Below are 26280 nucleotides of genomic sequence, written 5' to 3' on the forward strand. Positions count from 1 at the left end.
AACGCGCTGCCTATTTCATGCATTTAGGCCTCAAAAGTAGGACCCCATTGTATTGCCAATGGGGTCCTACTTTTGAGGCCTAAATGCATGAAATAGGCAGCGCGTTAACGCGTCGCCTATTTTAGGCATTCAAACGCTAAAAGTAGCACCCCATATCTTTGGACTTGCATATCCAAATGGGTTCATGTCATATATCAAATTGAATGGCAAGATCCAATTTAGATGGTTTTCATGTCCATTTTCTCCATCAACTAAAACTATATTCATCAAATAATGTTGTTTATCAATTTTTGGCATACCTTCCCCAAAATCAAGACCCCCATTTTGTTGTATGTATGTAAGTATGTATATATGTATGTATATACATACATATATATCTATATGTGTATATATGTGTGTGTGTGTGTGTGTGTGTGTGTGTGTGTGTGTGTGTGTGTGTACACACACACATGTATGTATGTATGTATCTATATATATATATATATATATATATATACATACATACATATGTATATATTGATGCATATATTGATGCATATCTTGATGTATATATTTATGCATACAGTTTTGATTGATGGAGAAATCAGGCATGAAAACCATCTAAATTGACTCTTGCCGTTCGATTTGATATAGGACATGATCCCATTGGGATTTGTAAGTCCAAAGATACGGGGTCTTACTTTTAGGACCTAAATTCCTGAAATAGGTAGCTTGTCAATGTGCTGCCTATTTCATGCATTTAGGCCTCAAAAGTAGGACCTCATTTGGTCCTACATGGGGTCCTACTTTTGAGGCCTAAATGTATGAAATAGGCAGTGCATTGGCACGTTGCCTATTTTAGGCATTCAAGCCCTAAAAGTAAGACCCCATATCTTTGGAATTACAAATCCAAATGGGGTCATGTCATACATCAAATCAAATGGCAAGAGCCAATTTAGATGTTTTCATGCCCATTTTATCAATTTAATAAAACTATATGCATCAAATAATGTTGTTTATCAATTTTTGGCATACATCCCCAAAATCAAAACCCCCATTGGAAAGAAAGGTAAGGAACACAAGTGCTTGTTCTTATGTTCAGAAAACATTAAAAAAGAGGCCTAGTAGCCCAAAAATGGCAGCGCATCAATGCACTATCATTTTTGGGTTGCCAGGTCTCTTTTTTGTTGTCTCACGAGCATACATACGGAGGTTATTATACAATATAACTAAGAAGTAGTATTGAAGTAGTTCTACAATTTGGATGCATTAAGAGCATTCATATAGCAAGGAAGAATATAATAATTGAATAGATTTTTTTTTCAATACATATTGCTAGTGAGACTACCAAAAAGAGGCTCTACCCCTCATGATGTCTGTGGATACAGAATATGAGATTGCTTGAGGCTTGGATTGCAGCTGGAAACATTGCATGGGCAAAGCCACTATATGCCTCAAGTGTTGGAAATTGATATATGGCTCAAGTGCTAGAATGTGCAAATCATGGCCAAAATCAAGACCCCTTAGAGATTCCATGAGGGCTATCCTTTTACTACTACACACATCACCTTTAGTCGAGGGCAGAACCATTCGTCATCATAGGCAGCAGGTTCATGGGACCCCATCCCATGATCCAAGGCATTATTCAAAGACAAAGTATTTCTGACCATTCCCAAATTGAGTTTGCCAATTTCTAATCTGATTGATTTCATTTACTGGACTTGCAATGCTTGCAAAGCCCTTGCTTAAGCTTGAATGAGTCTCTTGATTTTGGGGGTATAATGGTCAAAAATGGCTTAACACGCCCAAAATCAAGAGGCTCATTCAAGCTTAAGCAAGGGCTTTGCAGGTCTTGTTTTTGGGTGGCAAGAGCACGAAAAATGACAGCGCATTAAGGTGTTGCCATTCTTATGCTTCCCCCTCCAAAAACAAGACCCCCAAGCTATTCATTAGAGACACCAAAATGAGGAGAAGGATGACGTGAGGAGTAGAGGAGCTGGCCAATGAGGGGAGGGACAGCCTTGGAATTGCCAGCAACAAGCATGATGCAAGGAGGTGAGAAGGCAAAGAAGCAAGGAGGTGAGGAGGTGAGGAAGCAAGGAGGCGAGGAGGCAAGAGGCAGTCTTGAAGGGCAACAAGAGGGTGGAGGTGGCTGAAAGAGTAAGCAAGAAAGGGAGGGATGGAGATTGCTTGTAGGAAATGCTTGGATTAATGCTACAAATGCCATTTTTTTTTGTGTATTTCGCAGCATGAAATGTTTATGGCATTTTTCTTTTAAAAATTACAAAATTGTTGTGATTAATTGCGCTACAAACAACTCAAGCCGTAAAGCACCATGGATTAGTACAACAATATACATCACAAATGGATGCATACACTCATATACATCACCGATGGATGCATACACTTATACTCACATCAATTTCCAATATTGTATTAGATGGACCCTTAGCATATATGTGTGCATAGAAGACCATTTCCTACATTGATCCCTGATTTCATAGTTAAATTATTCCCTTTCTCACATTCTAACATGTGAAGATTTAATGTACATGCATTATGGGCACATTATATTGCAGTTTATGACTAACTTTTTTTATGAATGCATGATACTTGTATATGGTCAAGGAAGGTATATTATCATTTTTGAATGATAACATTACTCTATGCTCCATTTTATTCTATATTAGAAACTATGATCACTAGATATTACATAAATGTATTGCTCCATTATATCCTATACTAAAAACTATTTTGACCCAAATACATAATGCCAATTGAGGTTAGTACTGATGACAAGTGATGAAAACAATCTAATGGTATGAATGAGATCTTGTAAATTTTGGATATATAATATGGGTACTATGTTGATTGAGCTATTTTTCTAAGGGAATATTTTCAACTTAATTACTAAATACATACTTACAATGGTGACCTGATTCCCATCTATATGTATAATCAAGTTTTACTTTGTGTTTAAAAAAAAGCTTTTGCATAAGGTTAAAATTTGAATAGTATTTATATTTGTTTAAGACTACCCATTGAGCTGGCTCCTATCCTTATATTGAACATGATAATGTTCATAAAGATTTTATGAATACAAATAGATAGCATTGGCTCTCTTTTTAGTGGTTGGGAATGAACCCTAAAAGTACCCTAAAATGACTATGTATTCCCTTATTTGTAGCATGGAAGTGATCATGGTAGAGTGGCATAATCCCTATTTTGCATTTTTCATAGGTTCTTTTGCTACTCATGGTTGGCGGATACACCACGGCATAGATCCGAATAGATATTTGGTTTTTTGCTTCAACTTGCTTGACTAGACTTTCCTTTATGATTGTTTGATTGTGCATGATGAGTAGTCACTGGCTTAACTGATGCATTAAGTGAAATGTTTTCCTTAAAGTTTTTCATACTACAAGATACGAGTTTGCTTATACGGGTGGAAATAAAAGCTTGTTAATGCCTGGTGCATATTTTTCGTTAGATGCAGTAGGATACTAGTTACCGAGTGTCTTTGCCAATTATTTCACTTGAATCATGCTCCTCTTATGCTTGAGTTTGTGGTCACGTATTGACTTTAACATAATAGTCTATAGGATACTGGATGAGCACTCAACATAGTGGTTAGATGCATTCATTTCTAGTTCCGATAGAACTATCATTCAGACATTGGTCATAATAGAAATATGGAGGGCTAAAATCCTTTTTTGGCTCCCTAAGTTTTTTGAAGCATGGTATTGTCCAGATTACATAGGTATTTTCACTAAGCAAAATTAATCCTTATGATGAAAATGTGTTTTTTTTCTTTTGACATAGTTAGTTCTGTTTCCATGTTTTTGGATCGAATGTATGGATGATCTTCTGCAAGCATAGAGCAAGCATAGAAGACATGATATGTATATGTAGCACATGATCATGTTTACATATTTTCAGTCATATATTCTACATTGTGATCTATCATTATCTTGCTGTGTGGATGTTCAATCTGAGTAGTGTTTGCTTTTTTTATCGCAAATTTTATGTATTGTTTTGTCTCTACCTCTCCACAACGACTCAAATTGATAGTATGGGGATGAAAGAGAAGTTAATTGTGAGTTTCAGGCATGCCTTCATTGTTGGAATATGTTTAATTTGCTTATGATCACATCAATTGTTCCAATGATATTGAGAGGAATAAGATGCTGGATGAGGTTCTCGCTCGCTTGAAACCTATTTAATCTTGCTCGCTTATTTGGGGCTGCTCGCTTTTCTTCGCTCGCTTTTTGGTAATCCTCCTTTCTGACATGTGGGGGAGTCATCAAAGGCTTAATTGAAGTAAGGGTTTCCATGCCATGTAAATATCAGGTACTTAAATGTTAATTATACTTTGAGGCTTGTGGTGTGATCTAATTGCTATTTGTTGTGCTTACCGTTAGTTTTTACTATTCCAGTATGGTGCCCATCGGATATGGTTTGCATGGTCAGTCGCACATTAAATCCCATTTTTCGCCAAGATTCATGCACAATACACAAAAAACACACTTGCAGGGGTGTTATTCAAACACGCTACTATGCATGCACATCAAATTCTATAAATTCATCGAATTTGCTTATTCTTGTAAATTCATCGAATATAGCTTGTGCTGGTATCTTGTAAATTCATTGAATTTGCTTGTTCTTGCTTGCTGGCGCCCAAAAGCATTGTTTCGCGGGCGAAGCCAAGGAGAAGCGATCTTGCTGGATTCTGCCCCCCTCTGGTTATTGGGACGAGTAACCTGACCTGTCAACAACGGGCTAGAGGCCCGCTCCGCTATCTCAAACTTGAGGAATTTTAAGAAAAATTGTGAAAAACATATACATACATACAAACACGCACGCGCGCACACACACACACACAAAACACTACATCTTAAAATATTAATAAATATCTTATATATATATATATATAATACGATATATTACATTATATAATCTCTCTCTCTCTCTCATTCTCACTATCTCTCTCTCTCTCCCCCCCCCCTCCTCTCTCTCTCTCTCTCTCTCCTCTTGCCCTCTCTCTCTCTCTCTCTCTCTCTCTCTCTCTCTCTTCTCTCTCTCTCTCTCTCTCTCTCTCCTCTCTCTCTTCTCTCTCTCTCTCTCTCTCAGTATCTCTCTCTCTCTTCTCTTGCCCTCTCTCTCTCTCTCTCTCTCTCTCTCTCTCGCGGCATATAACATACATACATACAAACATTCACACACACTTTTTTTTTGGGGGCGAACATACACACACATAGATATAAATCTCTCTCTCTCCCTCTCTCTCTCTCTCTCTCCCTCTCTCTCTCTCTCTCTCTCTCTCTCTCTCTCTCTCTCTCTCTCTCTCTGTCTCTCTCTCTCTCCTCGCTCACTTGCACCACCTAGCTGTCACATTGGAATCCCGTGCCGACATATTTGAATTTTGCCGCTGTTGCGTGTGAATCTCACACCGTTTCTATTGCACCACCAACTCTCATTATTCGATGCCATGTGGCCTGCACCACATCATTACTTCAATGAATTGCATAGAGCTTTGGTCAAAATCAAACTTCATCCATGATATAAAAAGGCAATACATAACTGATCATGATTTTAGTAACTATTGACAACCATGTCGTAATTAATTGCCATTGCCATCGATGGAAATGTGACGGTGGTGCCTAAGATTCCACTAGGCTAGTAGTTAATTACCAGCCACCGTGGTGGCCTGCAATTAATATGGTTCATGATTATTTGGATGGCACCCTCCTCGAATTTTGATTAATTAAGGTGGTAGTCGATTATTTGGATGGAACACGAAGCCTCAGTGCCTCCAACCAGCCAACCAGCCAGCACGGGGCCACTGGGCTTGCATGCATGATCATACTGAGTAGAATTCAATTAATTGACTAATTTCTAGTCTCATTGGTTTTGCATGCTCTGCAGAGTGCATGGTAATGAGTGATTAGAGGTGGTTAGGCTTCATGATTTATGTTTGTGGTAATTATTTTCCAATGGTAGTGGCTCTCATTAGCTATGTCTATGGTGGCTAAGATCCATTGGGCTGGAAGTTAATTACCAGCCATCGTAGTGTAGAGTGTAGTTAATTACCATAGTTTGATTAATTAAGGTAGTAGTCATGATTGTTTAAATGAAACACTAGTCCTCCGGTCCTCCAACTGAGAGATCTCAACAACGGAAGCGAAATGAAAGAAGGTGAGAGAGAAGGAGAGCCACATAAGTTTTTGGTGGATGTAGAACACCCTAATCTTCTATGTCATATGTGTGTGTGTGTGTGTGTGTTTGAGTATTGTACATACCTGGGGTTAAGGTATGATGTTCTTTAACCCCCACAACCTCCCACTTAAAGGCCAATGTGACTTTAAGGGAGAACAACCAATGGACACACTATCCAATGCCCATCAATACATGACAATACTCAAACTGCTGCCTAGGTAGACTCTTGATTAGCAATATGGCTACTGCAACTTACTCCACCGTGGCTGCTCTTGCATTGTTCCTGGCCTAAAGAGCTGTCTCATTGTCTTCTCCACCATCGTTGCTCTTTGCCCCATCCTTCCTCGCCATGAAGCTCTCTTGTGGCTCCTGCATCACCTTTTGTATTCTCCCTTTTGTTAGATATCAATGCTCCACTCTCGTGTAACTACATGGGAACCAGCTAACTCTACTTGTAAGCCCTCCATATGAGGAGAAGGCATTTGAGTAGCTCGGTTATCCGGTAGGTCCTAGTTTGGACACCATATGGGGGCCATGTGTGGCCTGATGGCTGGACGGCTTCAGATAGAGTTGGCACACTGCCAACTAGGCTACATGCAAGTGCAAGAAGGCATCCCATGACTGACCGCACTGAGGGTAGACGGAGCATTTCCCAGGGCAGCCCATTCTCGGGTTGCGGGGCCCGTTTGGAGCCCCAAATGATCCCGGATGGCTCTGGTCTGCTGTTGCTCTATTTTGCGCCACGGTTCTATCGTGTGGTCGGTGGCCTATTTTGGGACTGACCCCCAGTTAGCCGGTTTGGGCGGACTGGGTCGGTCACTCAATTGGGTCTAACTAACTATGACTGGTGGCTATATAAGAGCAAGCCCGTGAAGCCCATCATCATCACTGGTTACAGCAAACCTGATTCCTTAGGATCCAGCCTCCGTCCTCTACTGTTTCCAGCATGCCATCGAAGCTTCTCTCACAGGAGCGCACGGCTAGGAGGCAGCGCCATCTATTGTATCAGTTCTATAGTAATCAAATTTTTGATTCTCCATACTATCTGCTTTTCTCTCTTGCATACGAGATCATGTTATCTGTTGAGCACAGACGTTGTATTGTTTTCTTACATGGTATCAGAGCCTGGGCTCTAGCAAGAAGATTTGGTAGTTTCTGTTTGCGAGCAGATTGTGAGAGATGGCCCAACCCGCAAGACTGCGAATCCCACGGTTTGGCGAAAGCGAAAAGTTGGACGGCACTAACTATCCACTTTGGAAGTTCAAGATGAAGACCATCCTAAGCGCATACGAGCTTTGGGATACTGCTACTGTGGTGGACCTGAAGCCGGTTGCGAGACCGAATCCAACCAATGCAGCACAACAGATAGTACCAACTGCGGATGAGATTCTCACGTGGACAAGAAGAAATGCAGATGCGCTGTGTTCTATTGTCTGCAGTGTAAGTTATTCTGTCATGGCGTTAATTCAACATGTCACCACAGCGGACGAGGCATGGACGGTCTTGAAAAATCAGTACGAGACCACGAATCAAAGGCGGATTTAGAATCTGGAGACTCAACTCGCAAATGAGAAACTATCTGAGTCTGAAACGGCAGAGAAGTTCATCACCAGGGTGAAGAATCTACGCGATCAGATGATTGCGATTGGCATCACCATCACCAGCGAGAATCTAGCACGAAGGTGCATATAGATACTCCCACCAAAGTACGACGGTCTTGTTACGGCGCTGAATACGTAGAACAAAAATCCGCCCCTCATGAACTTTGAGGATTTCAGCGCGATGCTTCTGGAGGAGGAGATGCGTCAAAAGACGAGGACTAGAGAATATTCGGCTTTCTCGGTTGGATCAAAGAAAGGTAAGGGTAAGGACTCTGGTAACCCATCTTCTTCTGATGATAAAAAGAGAAAGAAGAAGATCAAGTGCTTCTATTACAACAAGGCAGGGCACAAGCAGAATGAGTGCGGAAGAAGATTGCAGATGAGAACGGAGTAAAGAAAGAGTCCAGCAACAGTGCGCAGACAGTACCAGTAGAGCTGTTCGTAGCAATTGAGGAGATTTGCACAAAGGCAGTTCATGTACCTGTGGATGAACCTTGGATTATTGACAGTGGTGCATCGCACCACATGACCAGTCGGAAGGATTGGTATACCTCTCTACATCCGGTAGGGAATGACATCCTGGTAGCAGTCGGCAATGATGCAAAATTTCTAGCAAAAGGAAAAGGTACGATTGCTCTCAAGTCAGATGGAGTTGTAAAACAGTTGTCCGATGTTCCTTATGTGCCAGATATCGAGAGGAACTTGTTGTCCGTTTCTGCGATCACGGATCGGGACCTCAAAGTTCAATTCGATAAGAATGGTGCACAGATATTGGATCTTCAAGGGAAGGTCATTGGTAAAGGTACACGGCACAACAACATCTACGAACTCTCAGCTTTCAGTGCTCGAGCCGATGTGAAGAACACTAAGCTGTGGCATGAGAGGTTTGGTCATCTGAACCTTAGTTCTTTAAAGGAGATGCATAAAAGAGGAATGATTGCAGACCTACCAGAAATTACAGATCTGCCCGATGTATGTGAAGCTTGCATGATGGGCAAACAGCATCGGCAGCCCTTTCCTAAAGAGGCCAGCAAGGCAAAGGCTCCTCTAGAGCTCGTTCACATGGACCTCTGCGGAAAGATGGAGACGAAAGCTTTGGGGGGTTCCTACTACTTCATGACGCTGATCGACAACTACAGTAGAAGGATATGGATATATTTCCTGAAGACTAAAGATGAGGCTTTCAGTAAGTTCAAAGAATGGCATGTAATGGTTGAGAAAGAAACGGGGAGGAAGGTGAAGAAGTTGAGATTAGACAGAGGTGGAGAGTTCACATCAAGTGAATTCGAAAGTTACTACAAAAGTCACGGGATCAAGAGGCAGAAACCCCCGCCACATACATCACAACAAAATGGAGTAGCAGAGTGCAAGATGTGCGTCATCTGCAAAATGGGCAGGAGTATGATGAAAGGCAAAGATTTGCCAAAGACTTTCGGGGCTGAAGCATGTAACACGGTAGTTTACATTCTGAATCGTAGCTACACGAAGGCTGTGAATAGGATGACTCCACTACAGGCCTTTTCTGGTAAGAAACCTTCAACTGCACATTTCAGAGTTTCTGGATGTGACTATTTTGTGCATTTCCTTGATGCAAACAGGACCAAATGGGAACCAAAGAGCCGGAAATGTATTTTCTTGGGCTACAGTGAAGAGGCGAAGGGTTACTGTCTCTATAATCCTATTACCAAGAAGGTAATAGTAAGTCGCGATGTGGTCTTCTCAAAACAGCCGCATCATTTGGAGGAAGATGCTTCCTTCCCAGACAACCAGAACCAGGATATCCATCCAGTACAACCACCAATAGCAGACCAAAATCCCCCAACGGTGCTTGGGAGGATTCAAGATAAAGAAGAGGAAGAAGAGCCTGTAGAACCACAACGGCAACGGCCATTCCCGAAGTGGGTAAAGCAGCTTTTAGATGGCAGAGAACCTCCAGCCATTGAGGAGGAACCATCCAAACACCACCGGTCCAAGAGATTAGAGGAGCAAAAAGGGAGCAAAGAAGGGCGCAGGAACACTTGGTCAACTACACTTTGATGACAGAGGTGATCCGTGCTGAAGAACCCAAGTGTCTTGAAGAGGCACATGGTGATGATAGGTGGATGGAGGCTATGCAGTCGGAGTATGGCTCCATAATGAAGAACAACACTTGGGATCTTGTGGATCGACCACCAAAACGCAAGGTCATTGGCACCAAGTGGGTGTACAAGACTAAGTACAATTCTGACGGCACGTTGGATAAGTACAAGGCTCGACTCGTGGCAAAAGGATTCGCACAGGTACATGGTTTTAATTATCAGGACACTTTTGCTCTCCCACAGCTCGACTAACCACAATTTGCAGTGTTTTGGCTTTAGCAGCACAGGGAAGTTGGCTCGTGTTTCAGATGGATGTAAAATCCGCCTTTCTGAATGGAGATCTCAAGGTGGAGGTATACGTGGAACCTCGCGGGGGTCACTCATCATATGTGACCCTATCACGTGAGTTCAATAGAAGGATATTTTTTATTCCTAAAATTTACAGAAATAAATATACATAAGGGATTATTTAAAAAAGTTTTGGAAAAAATTTACAGATTTGTATAGAAAAGGGGTACATTTTATTAATGAAAAAATTTACAGCTAAGGGATTTTAAATATAGGCCTTGAACACACGTGATATAGAGGGTTTATACATAGTGACCCCCCCGAGCGTGGAACAACCACCAGGTTTTGTGATCCCCGGTTTAGAAGGTAAAGTCTGTAAACTGAAGAAGGCACTTTACGAGCTGAAACAGGCCCCACGAGCGTGGTACCAACGGATTGATGCCTACTTTCTGCAAAACGGGTTCAGGAGGAGCCATCTGATGTAGGAAGAGAGTTTGAAATGACAGACCTTGGACTGATGTATTTCTATTTGGGGATTGAAGTTTGGCAAGAGCCAAAACAGATCTTCATCTCACAGCTGAAGTATGTTGGAGAGATACTAAAGGCATTTGGCATGGCTAAGTGCAAGACAGTTGGCACCCCTATGGAGGTTGACGTGAAGCTCTCAAACGAGGATTCATCACCATTGGTGGACGAAGCAAAGTACAGAAGGCTTATGGCAGTTTGATTTACTTGTGCAACATGCGGCCGGACATCAACCTTGCGACTGGTGTACTAAGCAGGTTTTCCAATAAGCCCCGGGAGAACCATTGGAGGGCAGGGATGCGGGTGCTGAAATACATCAAAGGCACACTTGATTATGGCATCACATATACCAAGGGCAACATCTTGACCGGATTTTGTGACTCAGATTAGGCAGGAGACGTGGACAACAGGAGATTAGTGACAGGTTACTATTTCTCACTTGGATCTGTGGAGCTGTGTCATGGGTCAGCAAGAAGCAACCTATAGTTGCTCTTTCTTCTACCGAGGCTGAGTACAAATCAGCATGTTTTGCTTCTTGTGAGGCAGTGTGGTTGAGGAGGATTTTAGGGGACATGGGTGCAGTGCAGAACAATCCTACGCAGTTATCATGTGACAATCAGAGTTGCATGGCGATTGCAAAGAACCCTGTGTTCCACGCTCGCACAAAACACATTGAGATTCAATCTCACTTTGTACGCGAGCTCATCATGGATGGAGAGGTCAACTTGGTGTACTGTCCGACTACAGAGAATGTTGTGGACATCTTCACGAAGGCTCTTGGAAGAGACTTGCTGGAGAGGCATCTTCATAGACTTGGCATTGGGCCGAAAAAGTAAGTTCACTTGCGGGTGGACATTGAGGGGGGGTGTTAGATATCAATGCTCCACTCTCGTATAACTATGCGGGAACCAGCTAACTCTACTTGTAAGCCCCCCATATGAGGAGAAGGCATTTGAGTAGCTCGTTTATCCGGTAGGTCCTGGTTTGGACACCAGATGGGGGCCATGTGTGGCCTGATGGCTAGACGGCTTCAGATAGAGTTGGAACACTGCCAACTAGGCTACATGCAAGTGCAGGAAGGCATCCCATGACTGACTGCACTGAGGGTAGATGGAGCATTTCCCAAGGCAGCCCACTCTCGGGTTGCGGGGCCCGTGTGGAACCCCAGATGATCCCGGATGGCTCTGGTCTGTTGCTCTATTTTGCGCCACGATTTTATCGTGTGGTCAGTGGCCTATTTTGGGAGGCCGTTTTGGGTAGACTAGGTCGGTCACCCAATTGGGTCTAACCGACTACGACTGGTGGCTATATAAGAGCAAGCCCGTGAAGCCCATCATCATCGCTGGCTATAGCAACCCTGATTCCTTAGCATCCAGCCTCCGTCCTCTACTATTTCCAGCATGCCATCAAAGCTTCTCTCACAGGAGCGCACGGCTGGGAGGCAGCGCCATCTATTGTATCAGTTCTACAGTAATCAAATTTTTGATTCTCCATACTATCTGCTTTTCTCTCTTGCATACGAGATCCTGTTATCTGTTGAGCACAGACGTTGTATTGTTTTCTTACATCTTTTCAGCTCCTCCATCATCTAGTCTTTTTCAATGTTAACGTGTTCTGCATGTTGCAGAGCCATTTGTAAAGACCCTCCTTTTTGGCTCTTTGATCTTCAAGCTCCTTTTGCATCATTGTTGCTAGCTCCTGGTTCGTGATGTTCCCATCAGTTCTAACTTCTTCAAGCCTATTCGGAGCTCCTTGATGTGCTTCTCTGCTTCACCTCTTCTTCTATGGCTTTCCATGTCAAACATTTTTGCAGTGGCCTCAGCTTGCTCTCATGCCTGCTTGTAAGGCCCTCGCTTCTGCCTCCTCTACCTTGGCTTCTACACCCTCCTTGAGAATTTTCTCAAGTTGCGCTGCCTTTGCTACATCAGTGGCTTTCTCTTGTAGAGAAGTCACCTTCAAAGACATCCTCTTACTGTATTGATCAAAAATCCCTTTGAGGGTAGATGTCATTAGGTGCATTACAAATCTAGCGGACTAAGATGACAATTTGGATTTGCCATCCATGCAATTCTTCAAGTTGATTATCACGCTCTTGAAAAATTGCCCTTGAGAAAGAGACATCACGTCCTTTCAGTTTCTCTGCTACTGCTTGAACCTATCAAAACTTCACGGTTCCTCTTGTATCAAGAAAGAAGTGCATTGTCTTCTTTAGCACATCCTAGAGGTATGTTTGCAAGCTAGAAAGCTTGACTCCACCATCTTTACTAATGTGAGTGTTGGGGTATACATCTAGAATATCATATCTCTTCCAAAGAAGTGTGCTTGCAAATTGCCTCCAGGATTGCCTAGTGCATTTTCAATCATGATTTCAATGATGGTAATCTTCTGAGCTTGATAGACTATGTCCCTCCTTCACATTCACATCCTGTACCACCAACCTGGTGAAGTTGCTGAGAGCATCCAAATTGGGCTTTTGAAGAACGAGTGAGGAGCTCTTAGATGTCACAATTTCAAGATCAGGGGAGGAGAGGCTCTTGCAATGTGCTACAGAGGGGGAGGAAAGATTGTGTGAGGAGCTCCCAGACTATGCATGGGGGGAGGAAAGATAATGTGAGGATGTTTCAAACTATGCAGACACATTTCGAAGCTCGGTCTGTCTCCCTGTTATGACAAGGTCGTCCACATAAAGGACCACGATCATACACCTGCCTCCTTCTCTCAAGATATACAAATTTGCATCAGATGGGCTCCTCTTGAACCCGTTTTGTAGAAAGTAGGCATCAATGTGCTGGTACCACGCTCGTGGGGCCTGTTTCAGCCCATAAAGTGCCTTGTTTAGTTTACAGACTTTACCTTCTGAACCGGGGATCACAAAATCTGGTGGTTGTTCCACGTATACCTCCATTCAGAAAGGCGGATTTTACATCCATCTGAAACACGGGCCAACTTCCCTGGGCTGCTAAAGCCAAAACACTGCGAATTGGGGTTAGTCGAGCTGTGGGAGTAAAAGTATCCTGATAATCAAAACCATGTACCTGTGCGAATCCTTTTGCCACGAGTCGAGCCTTGTACTTATCCAATGTGCCGTCGGACTTGTACTTGGCCTTGTACACCCACTTGGTGCTGATTACCTTGCGTTTTGGTGGACGATCCACAAGGTCCCAAGTGTTGTTCTTCATTATGGAGCCATACTCCGACTGCATAGCCTCCATCCACCTATCATCACCCTGTGCCTCTTCAAGACACTTGGGTTCATCAGCACGGATCACCTCTGTCATCAAAGCATAGTTGACCAAGTGTTCCTGCACCCTTCTTTGCTCCTCTAATCTCTTGGACCGGCAGTGTTCGGATGGTTCCTCCTCAATGGCTGGAGGTTCTCTGCCGTCCAAAAGCTGCTTTACCCACTTCGGGAATGGCCATTGCCATTGTGGTTCTACAGGCTCTTCTTCCTCTTCTTTATCTTGAATCCTCCCAAGCACCGTTGGGGGAGTTCCGTCTGTTGTTGGTGGTTGTACTGGATGGATATCCTGGTCTTGGTTGTCTGGGAAGGAAGCATCCTCCTCCAATTGATGCGGCTGTTCTGAGAAGACCACATCGCGACTTACTATTACCTTCTTGGTAACAGGGTTATAGAGACGGTAACCCTTCGCCTCCTTCACTGTAGCCCAAGAAAATACACTTCCGGCTCTTCGGTTCCCATTTGGTCCTGTTAGCATTAGGGACATGCACAAAACAGTCACATCCAAAAACTCTGAAATGTGCAGCTGAAGGTTTCTTACTAGAAAAGGCCTGCAGTGGAGTCATCCCGTTCACAACCTTCGTGTAGCTACGATTCAGAATGTAAACTGCCGTGTTACATGCTTCAGCCCAGAAATTCTTTGGCAAATCTTTCCCTTTCATCATACTCCTGCCCATTTCACAGATGACGCGCATCTTGCATTCTGCTACTCCATTTTACTGTGATGTATGTGGTAGGGGTTTCTACCTCTTGATCCTGTGACTTTTGCAGTAACTTTCGAATTCAGTTGATGTGAACTCTCCACCTCTGTCTGATCTCAATTTCTTCACCTTCCTCCCCGTTTCTTTCTCAACCATTACATGCCATTCCTTGAACTTACTAAAAGCCTCGTCTTTAGTCTTCAGGAAGTATATCCATATCCTTCTACTATAGTCGTCGATCAATGTCATAAAGTAGTAGGAACCACCCAAAGCTTCCGTCTCCATCTTTCCGCAGAGGTCCGTGTGAATGAGCTCTAGAGGAGCCTTTGCCCTGCTGGCCTCTTTAGGAAAGGGCTGCCGATGCTGCTTGCCCATCATGCAAGCTTCACATACATCGAGCAGATCTGAAATTTCTGGTAGTTTTGCAATCATTCCACTTTTATGCATCTCCTTTAAAGAACTGAGGTTTAGATGACCAAACCTCTCATGCCATAGCTTAGTGTTCTTCACATCGGCTCGAGCACTGAAAGCTAAGAGTTCGTAGATGTTGTTGCGCCGTGTACCTTTACCAACGACCTTCCCTTGAAGATCCAAAATCTGTGCACCATTCTTATAGAATTGAACTTTGAGGTTCTGATCCGTGATCGCAGAAACGGACAACAAGTTCCTCTTGATATCTGGCACATAAAGAACATCAGACAACTGTTTTACAACTCCATCTGACTTGAGAGCTATCGTACCTTTTCCATTTGCTGGACATTTTGCATCATTGCCTACTACTACCAGGATGTCATTCCCTACCGGCTGTAGAGAGGTATACCAATCCTTCCGACTGGTCATGTGGCACGATGCGCCACTATCAATAATCCAAGGTTCATCCGCAGGTACATGAACTGCCTCCGTGCAAATCTCCTCAATTGCTACGAACAGCTCTACTGGTACTGCTTGCGCGTTGTTGTTGGACTCTTTCTTTACTCCGTTCTTCTCATCTGCAATCTTCTTCCGGCACTCATTCTGCTTGTGCCCTGCCTTGTTGCAATAGAAGCACTTGATCTTCTTCTTTCTCTTTTTATCATCAGAGGAAGATGGGTTACCAGAGTCCTTACCCTTACCTTTCTTTGATCCAGCATAGAAATCCGAATCTTCTCCAGTCCTCGTCTTTTGACGCATCTCCTCCTCCAAAAATCCTCAAAGTTGAGGGACGATTTTTGTTTTGCGTATTCAACGCTATAACAAGACCGTCATACTTTGGTGGGAGAATCTGTATGCACCTTCGTGCTAGATTCTCGCTGGTGATGGTGATGCCAATCGCAGTCATCTGATCGCGCAGATTCTTCACCTTGGTGATGAACTTCTCTGCCGCTTCAGACTCAGACAGTTTCTCGTTCGCGAGTTGAGTTTCCAAATTTTGAATCCGCGTCTGATTCGTTGTCTCGTACTGATTTTTCAAGACCGTCCATGCCTCCTCCACTGTGGTGACATGTTGAATTAATGCCATGGTGGAATCACTTACACTGCAGACAATAGAACACAGCGCATCTGCATTTCTTCTTGTCCACACAAGAATCTCATCCGCAGTTGGTACTATCTGTTATCCTGCATTGCGGTCTCGCAACCGGCTTCACGTCCACCCCAATAGCAATATCCCAAAGCTCGTATGCTCTTAGGATGGTCTTCATCTTGAACTTCCAGAGTGGATAGTTAGTGCCGTCCAACTTTTCGCTTTCGCCAAACGGTGGGATTCGCAGTCTTGCGGGCTGGGCCATCTCTCACAATCTGCTCGCAAACAGAAACACACTACCAAATCTTCTTGCTAGAGCCCAAGCTCTGATACCATGTAAGAAAACAATACAACGTCTGTGCTCAACAGATAACAAGATCTCGTACACAAGAGAGAAAAGCAGATAGTATGGAGAATCAAAAATTTGATTACTGTAGAACTGATACAATAGATGGCGCTACCTCCCAACCGTGCACTCCTGTGAAAGAAGCTTCGATGGTGAGCTAGAAACAGTAGAGGACGGAGGCTGGATGCTACGGAATCAGGGTTGCTGTAGCCAGTGATGAAATGGGCTTCACGGGCTTGCTCTTATATAGCCACCAGTCGTAGTCGGTTAGACCCAATTGGGGGACCGACCCAGTCCGCCCAAAATGGCCGACTGGGGGTCCGGTCCAGAAATAGGCCACCGACCACACGATAGAATAGCCATCCGGGATCATCTGGGGCTCCAAACGGGCCTCGCAACCCGAGAGTGGGTTGCCTCAGGAAAAGCTCCGTCTACCCTCAGTGTGGTCAGTCATGGGATGCCTTCCCGCACTTGCATGTAGCCTAGTTGGCAGTGTGCCAATTCCGTCTAGCCATCAGGCCACACATGGCCCCCATCTGGTGTCCAAACTAGGACCTACCGGATAACCGAGCTACTCAAATGCCTTCTCCTCATATGGGGGGCTTACAAGTAGAGTTAGCTGGTTCCCGCGTAGTTACACGAGAGTGGAGCATTGATATCTAACAATAACAACATATGTTACACAAACAAATAACAGCTTGAAAAAAGATCAAGAGAACTTACCATTATTAGTACCAGGATTTTTTGGTGGCCTACCACCCTTCTTTAGTTCCATACTTGAATCCTTGTCCTTTTTAGTCATCTTCTCAAGTGTTTTTTGAACCTCAATGACTGCATCATCCTCATGGACTGAATTTGAGCTTGATGAACCCATCTCTCCCTTTGTATGCTTTGTACAGCTCTACCTCCTCCTCGATGCAACATCCTTTTTTCATATCGAGCCACCACGGGTAGTTCTTTCTCTCCCACTCAGAGAGCACTTGCTTCCCTTCTTTTTCTATCATATTTGGAGAGTACATATTGAATTTTAAGTCTTGAATTTTTGTCCATACTCGACATATGGGCAACAATGTTTCAATCTTACCAATAGCTTTTAAGGATTGCAAGAATCTGCATACAATAAGAGTCTTAGTACAAAAGGGAAATACTTAAGGATGGATTTCTAATTGAAGGAAAAAACATGTATTGCTTACCTAAATACCAATCGTCGAGATGCCCTCGTCATCTCCATTTGTCTAGTTGCAGCTGTAGCAACAGTCATTGAATCCTTTAGATCTTCATAAAGTTCAAGTCTGTTCATTGCTTGTATTTCCCCAAAATATTCTCTCAATGTAGGATCTTGAGGAAGCACAAAGCTAGCTTGTTGACTAGCAACCAAGACCTGAGAGAGTAACCTCTCAGATTCACAAAGCAATTGATCCATCCATGCCTCTTTCGCCATCCACTTTATGAATTCTCTATCAGCTTTTGACATTCCATAACTTGTTCTCAAATTTGAATCCGACCCTAAGATTCTGAGGGTTGGTAGTTGTGTCTCCTTCGAAACTTTTGCAATGGAGATGTTATACAACTTTTCCAATGTGACAATGGATGATTTATCATCAAATGGGAGGCTCCACAAGATATTAAACCAATCTTCACCATTTGTTGGTTTGACAATAGACAAAATCTACATATAAACAATACATGCAATCGTCACACTCAACTGTATTTTCTAATCATACAATCCTGCATATCCCATACCTTGATCATTTTCTAAACAAACATCATATTCACATCCTTTTTTAATATTATGAGTTCTTTCTCAATCTCAAAAAACACTTGAACACTTTAAAAAATCAACTTTATGTTAAGAATCATTAAATAAACCATACCTTGATCATTTTTCGACCATACTTGAGATTCACATCCTTTCAAATACTTTTAAGTGCTTTCTCCATATCAGCAACACTCAAATTTGGCTGAAGTTCCTTTATCTTTGCCTCATAATCTTGCTTGTATAGTGGCTAAAAGATATTCCAAAGAAATGAATGAGTACAATGAATTAGTTAGTTCCAATTCAAAAGACATCCATGACAAATGGTATGAAACTTACTGCAAATACCATTCTCTCTAGCATCAGAGATGTCAAAGGATACCAAGTACTTGATCCTTTACTGCTTTCATTTGCCCTATGCTTTTCAAGTGTCTTTTTTTCTTCCTCAGAAAAAAGTGATAAGTACTCATTCTCATCACACAAACACATTGTCTTCATGTTGTACAAATAATCCTTGAGATTTGTTTTAATAATTGCTGTTTCATTGAGGCTAAAAATTAAAAAATATATAGCTTCAAACATATTAAGAATTGTTCACAAAACCCTTAGAAGCTCGAAAAAAGTTAACACATATAAGCAAGAAACCTCTTCTACCTCGCACTTACAGATTGAACCTTTGAAGAGCAGCTATTAGCTTCATTTCTATTTCTTTCTCTGGAGTAATAAAACTTGCTAAAACTCAAATATGCCATGCCTTTGATGTCTTGAATTTCTCTTCAATTAGAGACATCCATGCAATAGTATGGTGATTCCCCTCCCACACAAAAAATATCTTTTGAGATAAAAATGACCAATTAGCATCATCAACAATCTGTGCCTCAAACTCTGCATTTACATCCCTCCAACAAGAATCCCATGATTGTTCAATTTCATCTGTCACCTGTTGTGAAACACCATCCGGAAGTGTTGTAGATAAAATAAACATTCCCTTCTGTTGAATATATTTTTCAGCCTCTAGGGCTTGCTTTAGGCTATCCATATCAATTCGTAGGCCTCTCACTCTTGTGTTTACAACACAAAGACATAATGGGATCAAGGGAGAAATCTTTCCAGGATTGATTGCAAGAGATTCAATAACATCCTTCCCCTGGCCAATATCAAGTGCAGTAGGAAACTCTTGCTCAAACTCCTCATCTAGTTGTTTATCCTCTTTCTTTCTCTTCTTAGAAGATTCCTCCACAATTATAGTAGTGTCTTCAAAGTCTTCCATCTCCTTATCCTCTTCAACTCCAATTTCAACCTCTTTTTGAATCTCTAAATTTGGTGTAGATTCCACTTGCAAACTCCTCTTGCTACTTGTCCTTCCACCTCTCCTGCCTCCTCATTCTCCTCTTCCACCTCTCCCCCTCCTCTTAGAAGTTTTTAGTTTTACCATCCTGCCAATGTGACAAAAATGCATTTAAAAAAATCAAGGGAAAAGAAGTCCTCACATGGCATAGAATAGACTTACAAGATCAATTAAGTCTTGGCATTACTCCAATAGCATACAAAGAAAGCCCAAGAGTCTTCAAAATAGAAAATACCTGAAGCTTGATCATGATGCTGCTAATTGAAGCTGCACTTGACGAGATGATGAGGCTTGAGGAGACTAGCTGGACAACAAAAGCATACAAGGAAAAGTTATTAAGCATACAGGAACGAGTTATTAACCACAAAAGCATACAATATCTCGGATATACTATGTTGTGTAAGGGAAAGAAGGCAAGGAGGGGTGGCAAGGGGACAAGGAGGCCTTAGGGCAAATGTGAAAATTAAAGGCCAATAGACCCCTTTCATCGACGAAAGGGGTCTATTGGCCTTTAATTTTATTAAGGGCTCTCATGAAAATTAAAGGCAAGGCATACCAGACTCATTTCGAACATAACATATGGCTACAACAAACAAGCTGCACAGTAAATGGATAGAAAACTAAAAATCGGGCTACAACAGCGAATCTACATCTCCCTCATCGAACATGTAGAAACCACGCATGTAGTAACCTAGAAATGCAGATCAAGCAGAAAGCATGTCATTTTCGACCATTTGATGACTCATAAAAGTTAGAATGAGAAATCCATGAACATACTCGACCTTATTTACAAGCCTTTTGATTCCTCTAAGCCAATAACCAAGGGGTGTTCAATCAAGCGAGAACTCATGCCATATCCCCCACTTTTTCCATAAAGCAAGGTGCACCCAAAAGTTCTGACCATTTATTGTTTTCAACAAAATTTTGAGTACTCACGCTATGCATCCCAAGTTCTAGTGTTGCCCACACAGCATCAAGGGCATTTCCCAAATACCCAAGCGATTCGGCACTAAGGCATGAACAATGCTCAACCATACAGACTAGTTCCTATTCTATTCCATTCCGCGTGGCCATAAGCAAAGGCTCACAGTGCCTCCACAGTGCTCAAACAAATCGAGGGCGCAATGATCTTGCTATCATTCTCGTAGTATTACACGTAAAGATAGGGTAACAATGAGACGGCCATTTGCCACACAATCTCTTCTCACAAACTACACTGTGTATCGCCTTCAGCTAGCATCAGGACACAAACGACCAAGACTCAAAGTGCCATGAGCATTCCATGCAACGAGTACTACAACAAAGGCCTCGCTTCCTATCATTGGATGCGTGTGAAGACAGTAGTCTCCCACCAGGAACGAAGCTGTGTTAGGGGGGGGGATGCTCGAATGGTTCCTGAGCTTTGCTTGTGCACCTATTCAACTTCCATGTCAAGAGGACGTGTCGTGAAGCTTTGCAGTCACGTTCTCCATGCAATGCGTCCATTCCTTCCTTCTCAAGGATATCACCAGTCATCATTTGATGACTCATAAACGTCGGCAAGAGGCGTGATTGTGAAAGAATGGTGAAAGATTGCCTTTCCTTTTGAATGAAAAAAGCAGAGCTTGGCAGATATTTGAAGGCGATACACCGGAAAGGTAGGGCCATGAGTAGGTAAAGACAGAGGGGTAGGGGAGAGTGGCGAGAGCGAGGGAGGGAGCGAGGTAGAGGGACACAGAGAGGGTACAGAGAGGGGCAAGGAGGCAGAGGGATAGAGAGGGAGGGGTGAAGAGGAGAGGTGTGGAGAAAAGGGAGAGAGAGATTCAGAATGATGGGGGAGGTATCGGCTGGCGGCTTCTAGCAGTTAGGCAACAAATGCCGGATTGGGGGCTCCATCAACAACCTTGTAGGAAGCAATGAAGTTTCTCACCACGAGAGTGACGATACCATCACCAGGAAAGTAGAAGGTTCAATCAGGGACATCCTTGACAAGTGTAGAGATTGCCAGGTTGACAAGCTCAGGGTTTGTCATATTAGGAGTATCAACTCCAATGGTGGGTGCAAGTTGTGCTTCACCAATTCAAGCCCATGATGAAACAATAGTATTGCATGAAGATCGACCTCGACGTCGAGATGGCAAAGCAATCAGATGGCGAAACAAAACCTCCAAAGAAATGGAAAATAGAATTCAGAGGTCATTGGTCATGAAATGCATTGTTAAGGACGCAACAGTTGTGAAGGCCATGGAGCATGCTAAGTTCATTGTTTCTACAGAAGGATCAATGCAAAAAGGTATTGAATACAAGGTTGACATTTTTCTCCATTTCCTTCTTGCAATTGTGAAGACTTCATTGGACGATCACGCAAATTGGATGCCTATATTCCATGCAAACATATTTATTACATCTTCCTTTCGTACCTTGGATTGGATAGCAGAAATAATATGTTTGTTCACCAAGCCACCTTGAGAAAAAAAGAGATATTCTAGAAATTGTCCCGCATGCCTTGAGGTTTAGTTTTTGGAGACTGCACTTTCATGATGGTCAACAGAAAATGGAAGGGCTATCATAATAATCCTTTTTCCATGAGGATTTTGAACCACAAAAATAGTATTTTTTTGAAGACTGAACCTTCATGATGTTGAATACAAAATGAAAAGATATTTATAATAATTCTTTTTCCCATGAAGATTTTGAGCCACAAGAACAATGTTTTTGGAGCCTTTTGCATTTCTCCTTGTGTAAATTTTTGGTTTGTTTCTCTACTTGTTGATAATTGTGGCAGGACGCTTTGTAGGATGATTCTGCAATCACAAAACTTTCAATATGTCTTTTATGTGATAAATCATGTTTTCATTTACATATGAGTCCAAAATTAATGAAATAAGTGTTGAAGCGGGAAATCCATGATATCTAGAGGATTATCAGAACCTGTATCAGAATCAGAACTTCCCAGCAGATCAATGATATTCGAAGTATTCATAAAAACACTGACCTCTGTATCTGAGGGAAGTGCCAATTGACAACTGAAACAATCAGGAGTGTCGGATTCAGAACATTCATAAAGGGACTCGTCTGTCACACCTTGCGACACCACTTCCCATTGGTCAGGATCATTAACCAGAGGAAAGAAACCTTTGAGCTGCTTTTGCTGGGGATTCGTCGGTTTTTGCGGACAATCCTTTGCATAATGGCCCTTCTTACCGCAAATGAAACAGCCGGAAGTCTTCGCGGGAGGAAAACGTCACTTGCGTAGGAAACGCTGTGGACGGCGCTGGTAGCGGTGGTGCCAATGGATTTTACGGAGGCGCAGAAAACTTGTTGAACCACCACAAGAGCAACGGGTCCGTCTGGAAGAAATAGCTCGGCGACGATGAGAATAAGAATGAGACAACTGGCCGGAGGATTGAGTAGGACAGAAATCATGATGTCCTACAAACTGCTGGCAGATAGCAGGCGAGACCAGACTAATTTCTTTTAACTTGGTCTTCAGGGCATATTCTGTGCACTGCTTACGGATATAGACCTGAACAAGCTGAAAGAGATTAGCAAAAGTGAAATCAGCGACAGTTTTGTGTACCTCAGTCGGCTGATTATCAATATAATTGAGGATCTTGGTCTGTGCCTCAATTAAGGAATTGACAGCCTCGCCAAGCTTGTGAGGAAGGCTGAACAAATAATGACGCTTGGCAGAGACATCTACAAAAATGCCCGCTCAATAAACAAGTTGCTGTGCATGGGCATTATATTGTGCCAGCTGAAAGAGATCGCAGAGCTTGAGGGTGAAAAACTCATTTGAAGCTTGAGCTCTGTCGTCGGTGAAAGTGGGCAGGAATTGATTTGAGATCGCCGCAATGAGGGCATCTGGAGCATTGGCCTGGTGGTTGGAATCATGGCTGTTGAAAATTTGTTCCTTTGTTTCTTCGCTGAGGAACTCCCACCAGTTGGCCAATATACCAGTGAAACCTTTGGTGGTTTCGACCGCAGCATCACGCAGATTCCAGTGATACACAGTAACCAGGGACATCATATGTCCATATAAAATCTTGAGGATGTCTTTGATCGCCTGGGGAGATGCACCATCCAAATTCAGTACATAGCCGGGAAAGGATTTGTGTTTTTATGGGGTATTTATACAAGTTGGAGAGCTTCTCTCTCTGCATGTAACACAAAGTCGTATCACAAAGTTGTAACACAAAGTTGTATCACAAAGTCTTAACACAAAGTTGTATCACAAAGTTGTAACACAAAGTTGTATCACAAAGTCGTAACACATTCTCTCTCTTCATGTAGAAGATGTAACACAAAGTTGTTACACAAAGTCGTAACATAAACTTGTAACACAAACTTGCAACACAAAGTTGTTACACAAAGTCGTAACATAAAGTTGTGTCTAGAAGTTGTAACACAAAGTTGTAACACCTTCTCTTTCTTCATAAGTTCATGTTGGCACAGAGTCAACATACTCCCGGATCCATTTGATTACCCGTCCTTGGGTTATGGCTTATTGCGATCACATACCTGGGTTGCCATGTTTTTAGTCCAGTGGCTGTGGAACTTGTGTCGTGCCAGTCGGTCCTACTGTAGAGCCTTAGCACCATACAATTTTTGCACAGTTTCTAGGTAGCCTTTATCTACCATTTGCTTGAACAGAGATATGTGGCGTGCCTCCAAGAAGATCACTCTTTGATATAGTCGGCTTGTAATCTGAGCATCAATCCGTTCATTGGGATTAAAGCTGAGTGGAGGCAAATGGGAATCAGGGTAACATGGGACCTCCAGAATTAATGCTAATGTTTTGCAGAATATGGCACTTTGGCGAAGGAAGCGATCAATGTTGCCGCGCATTGTTTGTTCATGCTATTGAAGTGCTCGGATCATGGCGCCTTGGATAGTCCATTCTACACCAGAGTAGGGTTCGATCATTGGCCAATTAATGACTCGATCTTCAGCCAAAGTGTGTATGTTGGCTTCCCATCTTTTACGCCGTGGAACTGCATAGAACTTGGGATGGGTTCTGAGACATGGAGGTGCCCGTAAGTACTCCTTTAAGAAGCTTACATCAAAGAGCTTGGGACGGCGCCAATCAGGTTGTGGATCCAATTTGCTAATCCAACCTTCACTTATTTGGTGCTGACGAAGATTGGTAGGAAAGTCACCCAGGGTCCATCCACCGCGAGTTTTCATATCAGGATATTTGCTCCAAAATTCCTTGATGGGGTTACTGGGAAGTGGTATCTCATCAAAATCATACCCATCATTGGAACTTGGCATGGGTGTACGAATTGGATTATCCGGATCTTGATATTCAAAATCAAATACTGCATCATTTTCTGTTGATGGAAGCACCAGAAGTGTCGGAGGTGATGACGGGGCCGGGAGAGAAGCAGGGGACATGGGGGAGAAATATGGCTGAGTGATAGTGGCGAAAGGGGGAGCAGAGGGGAGGGGGGGAAGAAATGGGCAAATGGTTTGAGCAGCTTGGTAATCCTCAAGGGTAGGATTAGCAAGGGAGGGGAAAAAGCTAGGTGTGAGGGGCTCGTAAGTTTGTGATTGTTGGGTAAGTTGAAAATGGTGAGAGGCATGAGCAAAGAGACGATGGAGGGAATAGATGTTAGGATGGAGCTCGGGGAAGGTTAAGAGGGTGGTAGCAGCAAGGGGAAGTGAGGTTATGATGTTGGCAGAAAGAGTGGTTAGATATGGGAAGTTGGATGTGAGATAGGCCTTGTCATCGTCCGACACTTCTTTTTGCTGGTGCGATGGGATGATCAGCTGCATGGGTTGGATGTCGGTTATGTCATACCGTGCAAATAAAAGGGATGGCCTTTGCAGCAATGGCAACAAACCTGCAATAACCCTGAGGGGAGGACTACCCATGAGGCAGGCATATGCAATGAAAGCATCCGTCCTGAGAGTTATAAACCCGGCATGTGTAGACAGGCAGAAGATATTCTTATCATCTTCAGACAAGTCTTGGCAAATTATGCGCAGGGTTTTAATCCCGATGGATCATTTCCAGTTGATTGTTGGATGAGCAGATATGATCTTGAGTTGGAGTTGCTTCCATTGGATAAGCACGCGTGCGTGGAGGTGATCTTCCATTTGTAGAGCAGCCACAAGCTCTTCATACACCACGGTTGTGCATTGTAGTGGGCCGTCATTGGTGTTGTCTTCCAATGCCTCATTGTTGCGCACTAGCAATTGGAGTTCAAGCTTGGAGATGGCTATTTTTTGGGAGTGCATCTCATTCATCTTTTCCTTGTACTGATGGTAGATGGTTGTGTATGCCTCTTTAAGCTTTTTCATTTGCAAGGTGACCTTTGCCTGTTGAGGAATGTCTTCAGTGGTATTGGACCATTGGTCCAAGAACTGGGCTTGTGAAGTGCTGGCCTCTTGAACAGTAGCAAGTTGGTCTTTTAAGAGTCGGCATTCCCTTGTAAGCTCATCAATGCTAAAGGCACGTACTGCCAAAGATTGTTGCATGTCTTCAAGCTTGTCCTTGCAATCCTGGAGTTCTTCTTTGTGGATTGCCATTGCTTCTACTGCTGCAGTCAGCGGTGTTTGACTTTGGTGGAGGTTGGAGGTCACATCCCTTACGGCCTTCTCTTGAGCTTGGAGAGCCTGGTTCATGCGCACTTCTTCTACCTCCTTCTCATCTATCTGTGCCCGAAGTGTCTTGACCTCTATGGCGATTGCCTGGAATTGGTCTTCGATTTCTGATGCCG

At 43.0% G+C, this 26280-nt stretch overlaps 1 protein-coding gene and 1 pseudogene across 1 annotated transcript; both read right to left on the reverse strand.

Annotated features, from left to right (window-relative positions):
- Window positions 1-17662: 17662 nt before the first annotated feature.
- On the reverse strand, window positions 17663-18225 carry LOC147884511 (uncharacterized). Its single transcript, XM_087397991.1, has 2 exons — window positions 18217-18225; window positions 17663-18142 (listed from the first exon to the last, which is right to left on the reverse strand). Exons 1-2 carry the CDS (start codon window positions 18223-18225, stop codon window positions 17663-17665), a joined length of 489 nt encoding a protein of 162 aa, XP_087254117.1.
- Window positions 18226-18890: 665 nt separating this feature from the next.
- LOC147884512 (uncharacterized) lies at window positions 18891-19878 on the reverse strand (annotated as a pseudogene).
- Window positions 19879-26280: the final 6402 nt, after the last annotated feature.

The sequence above is a fragment of the Dipteris shenzhenensis genome, chromosome 26, assembly GCF_047967505.1.
Source record: "Dipteris shenzhenensis isolate YYH24624 ecotype China chromosome 26, Dip_SZ_1.0, whole genome shotgun sequence".
NCBI classification, from domain to species: domain Eukaryota; kingdom Viridiplantae; phylum Streptophyta; class Polypodiopsida; order Gleicheniales; family Dipteridaceae; genus Dipteris; species Dipteris shenzhenensis.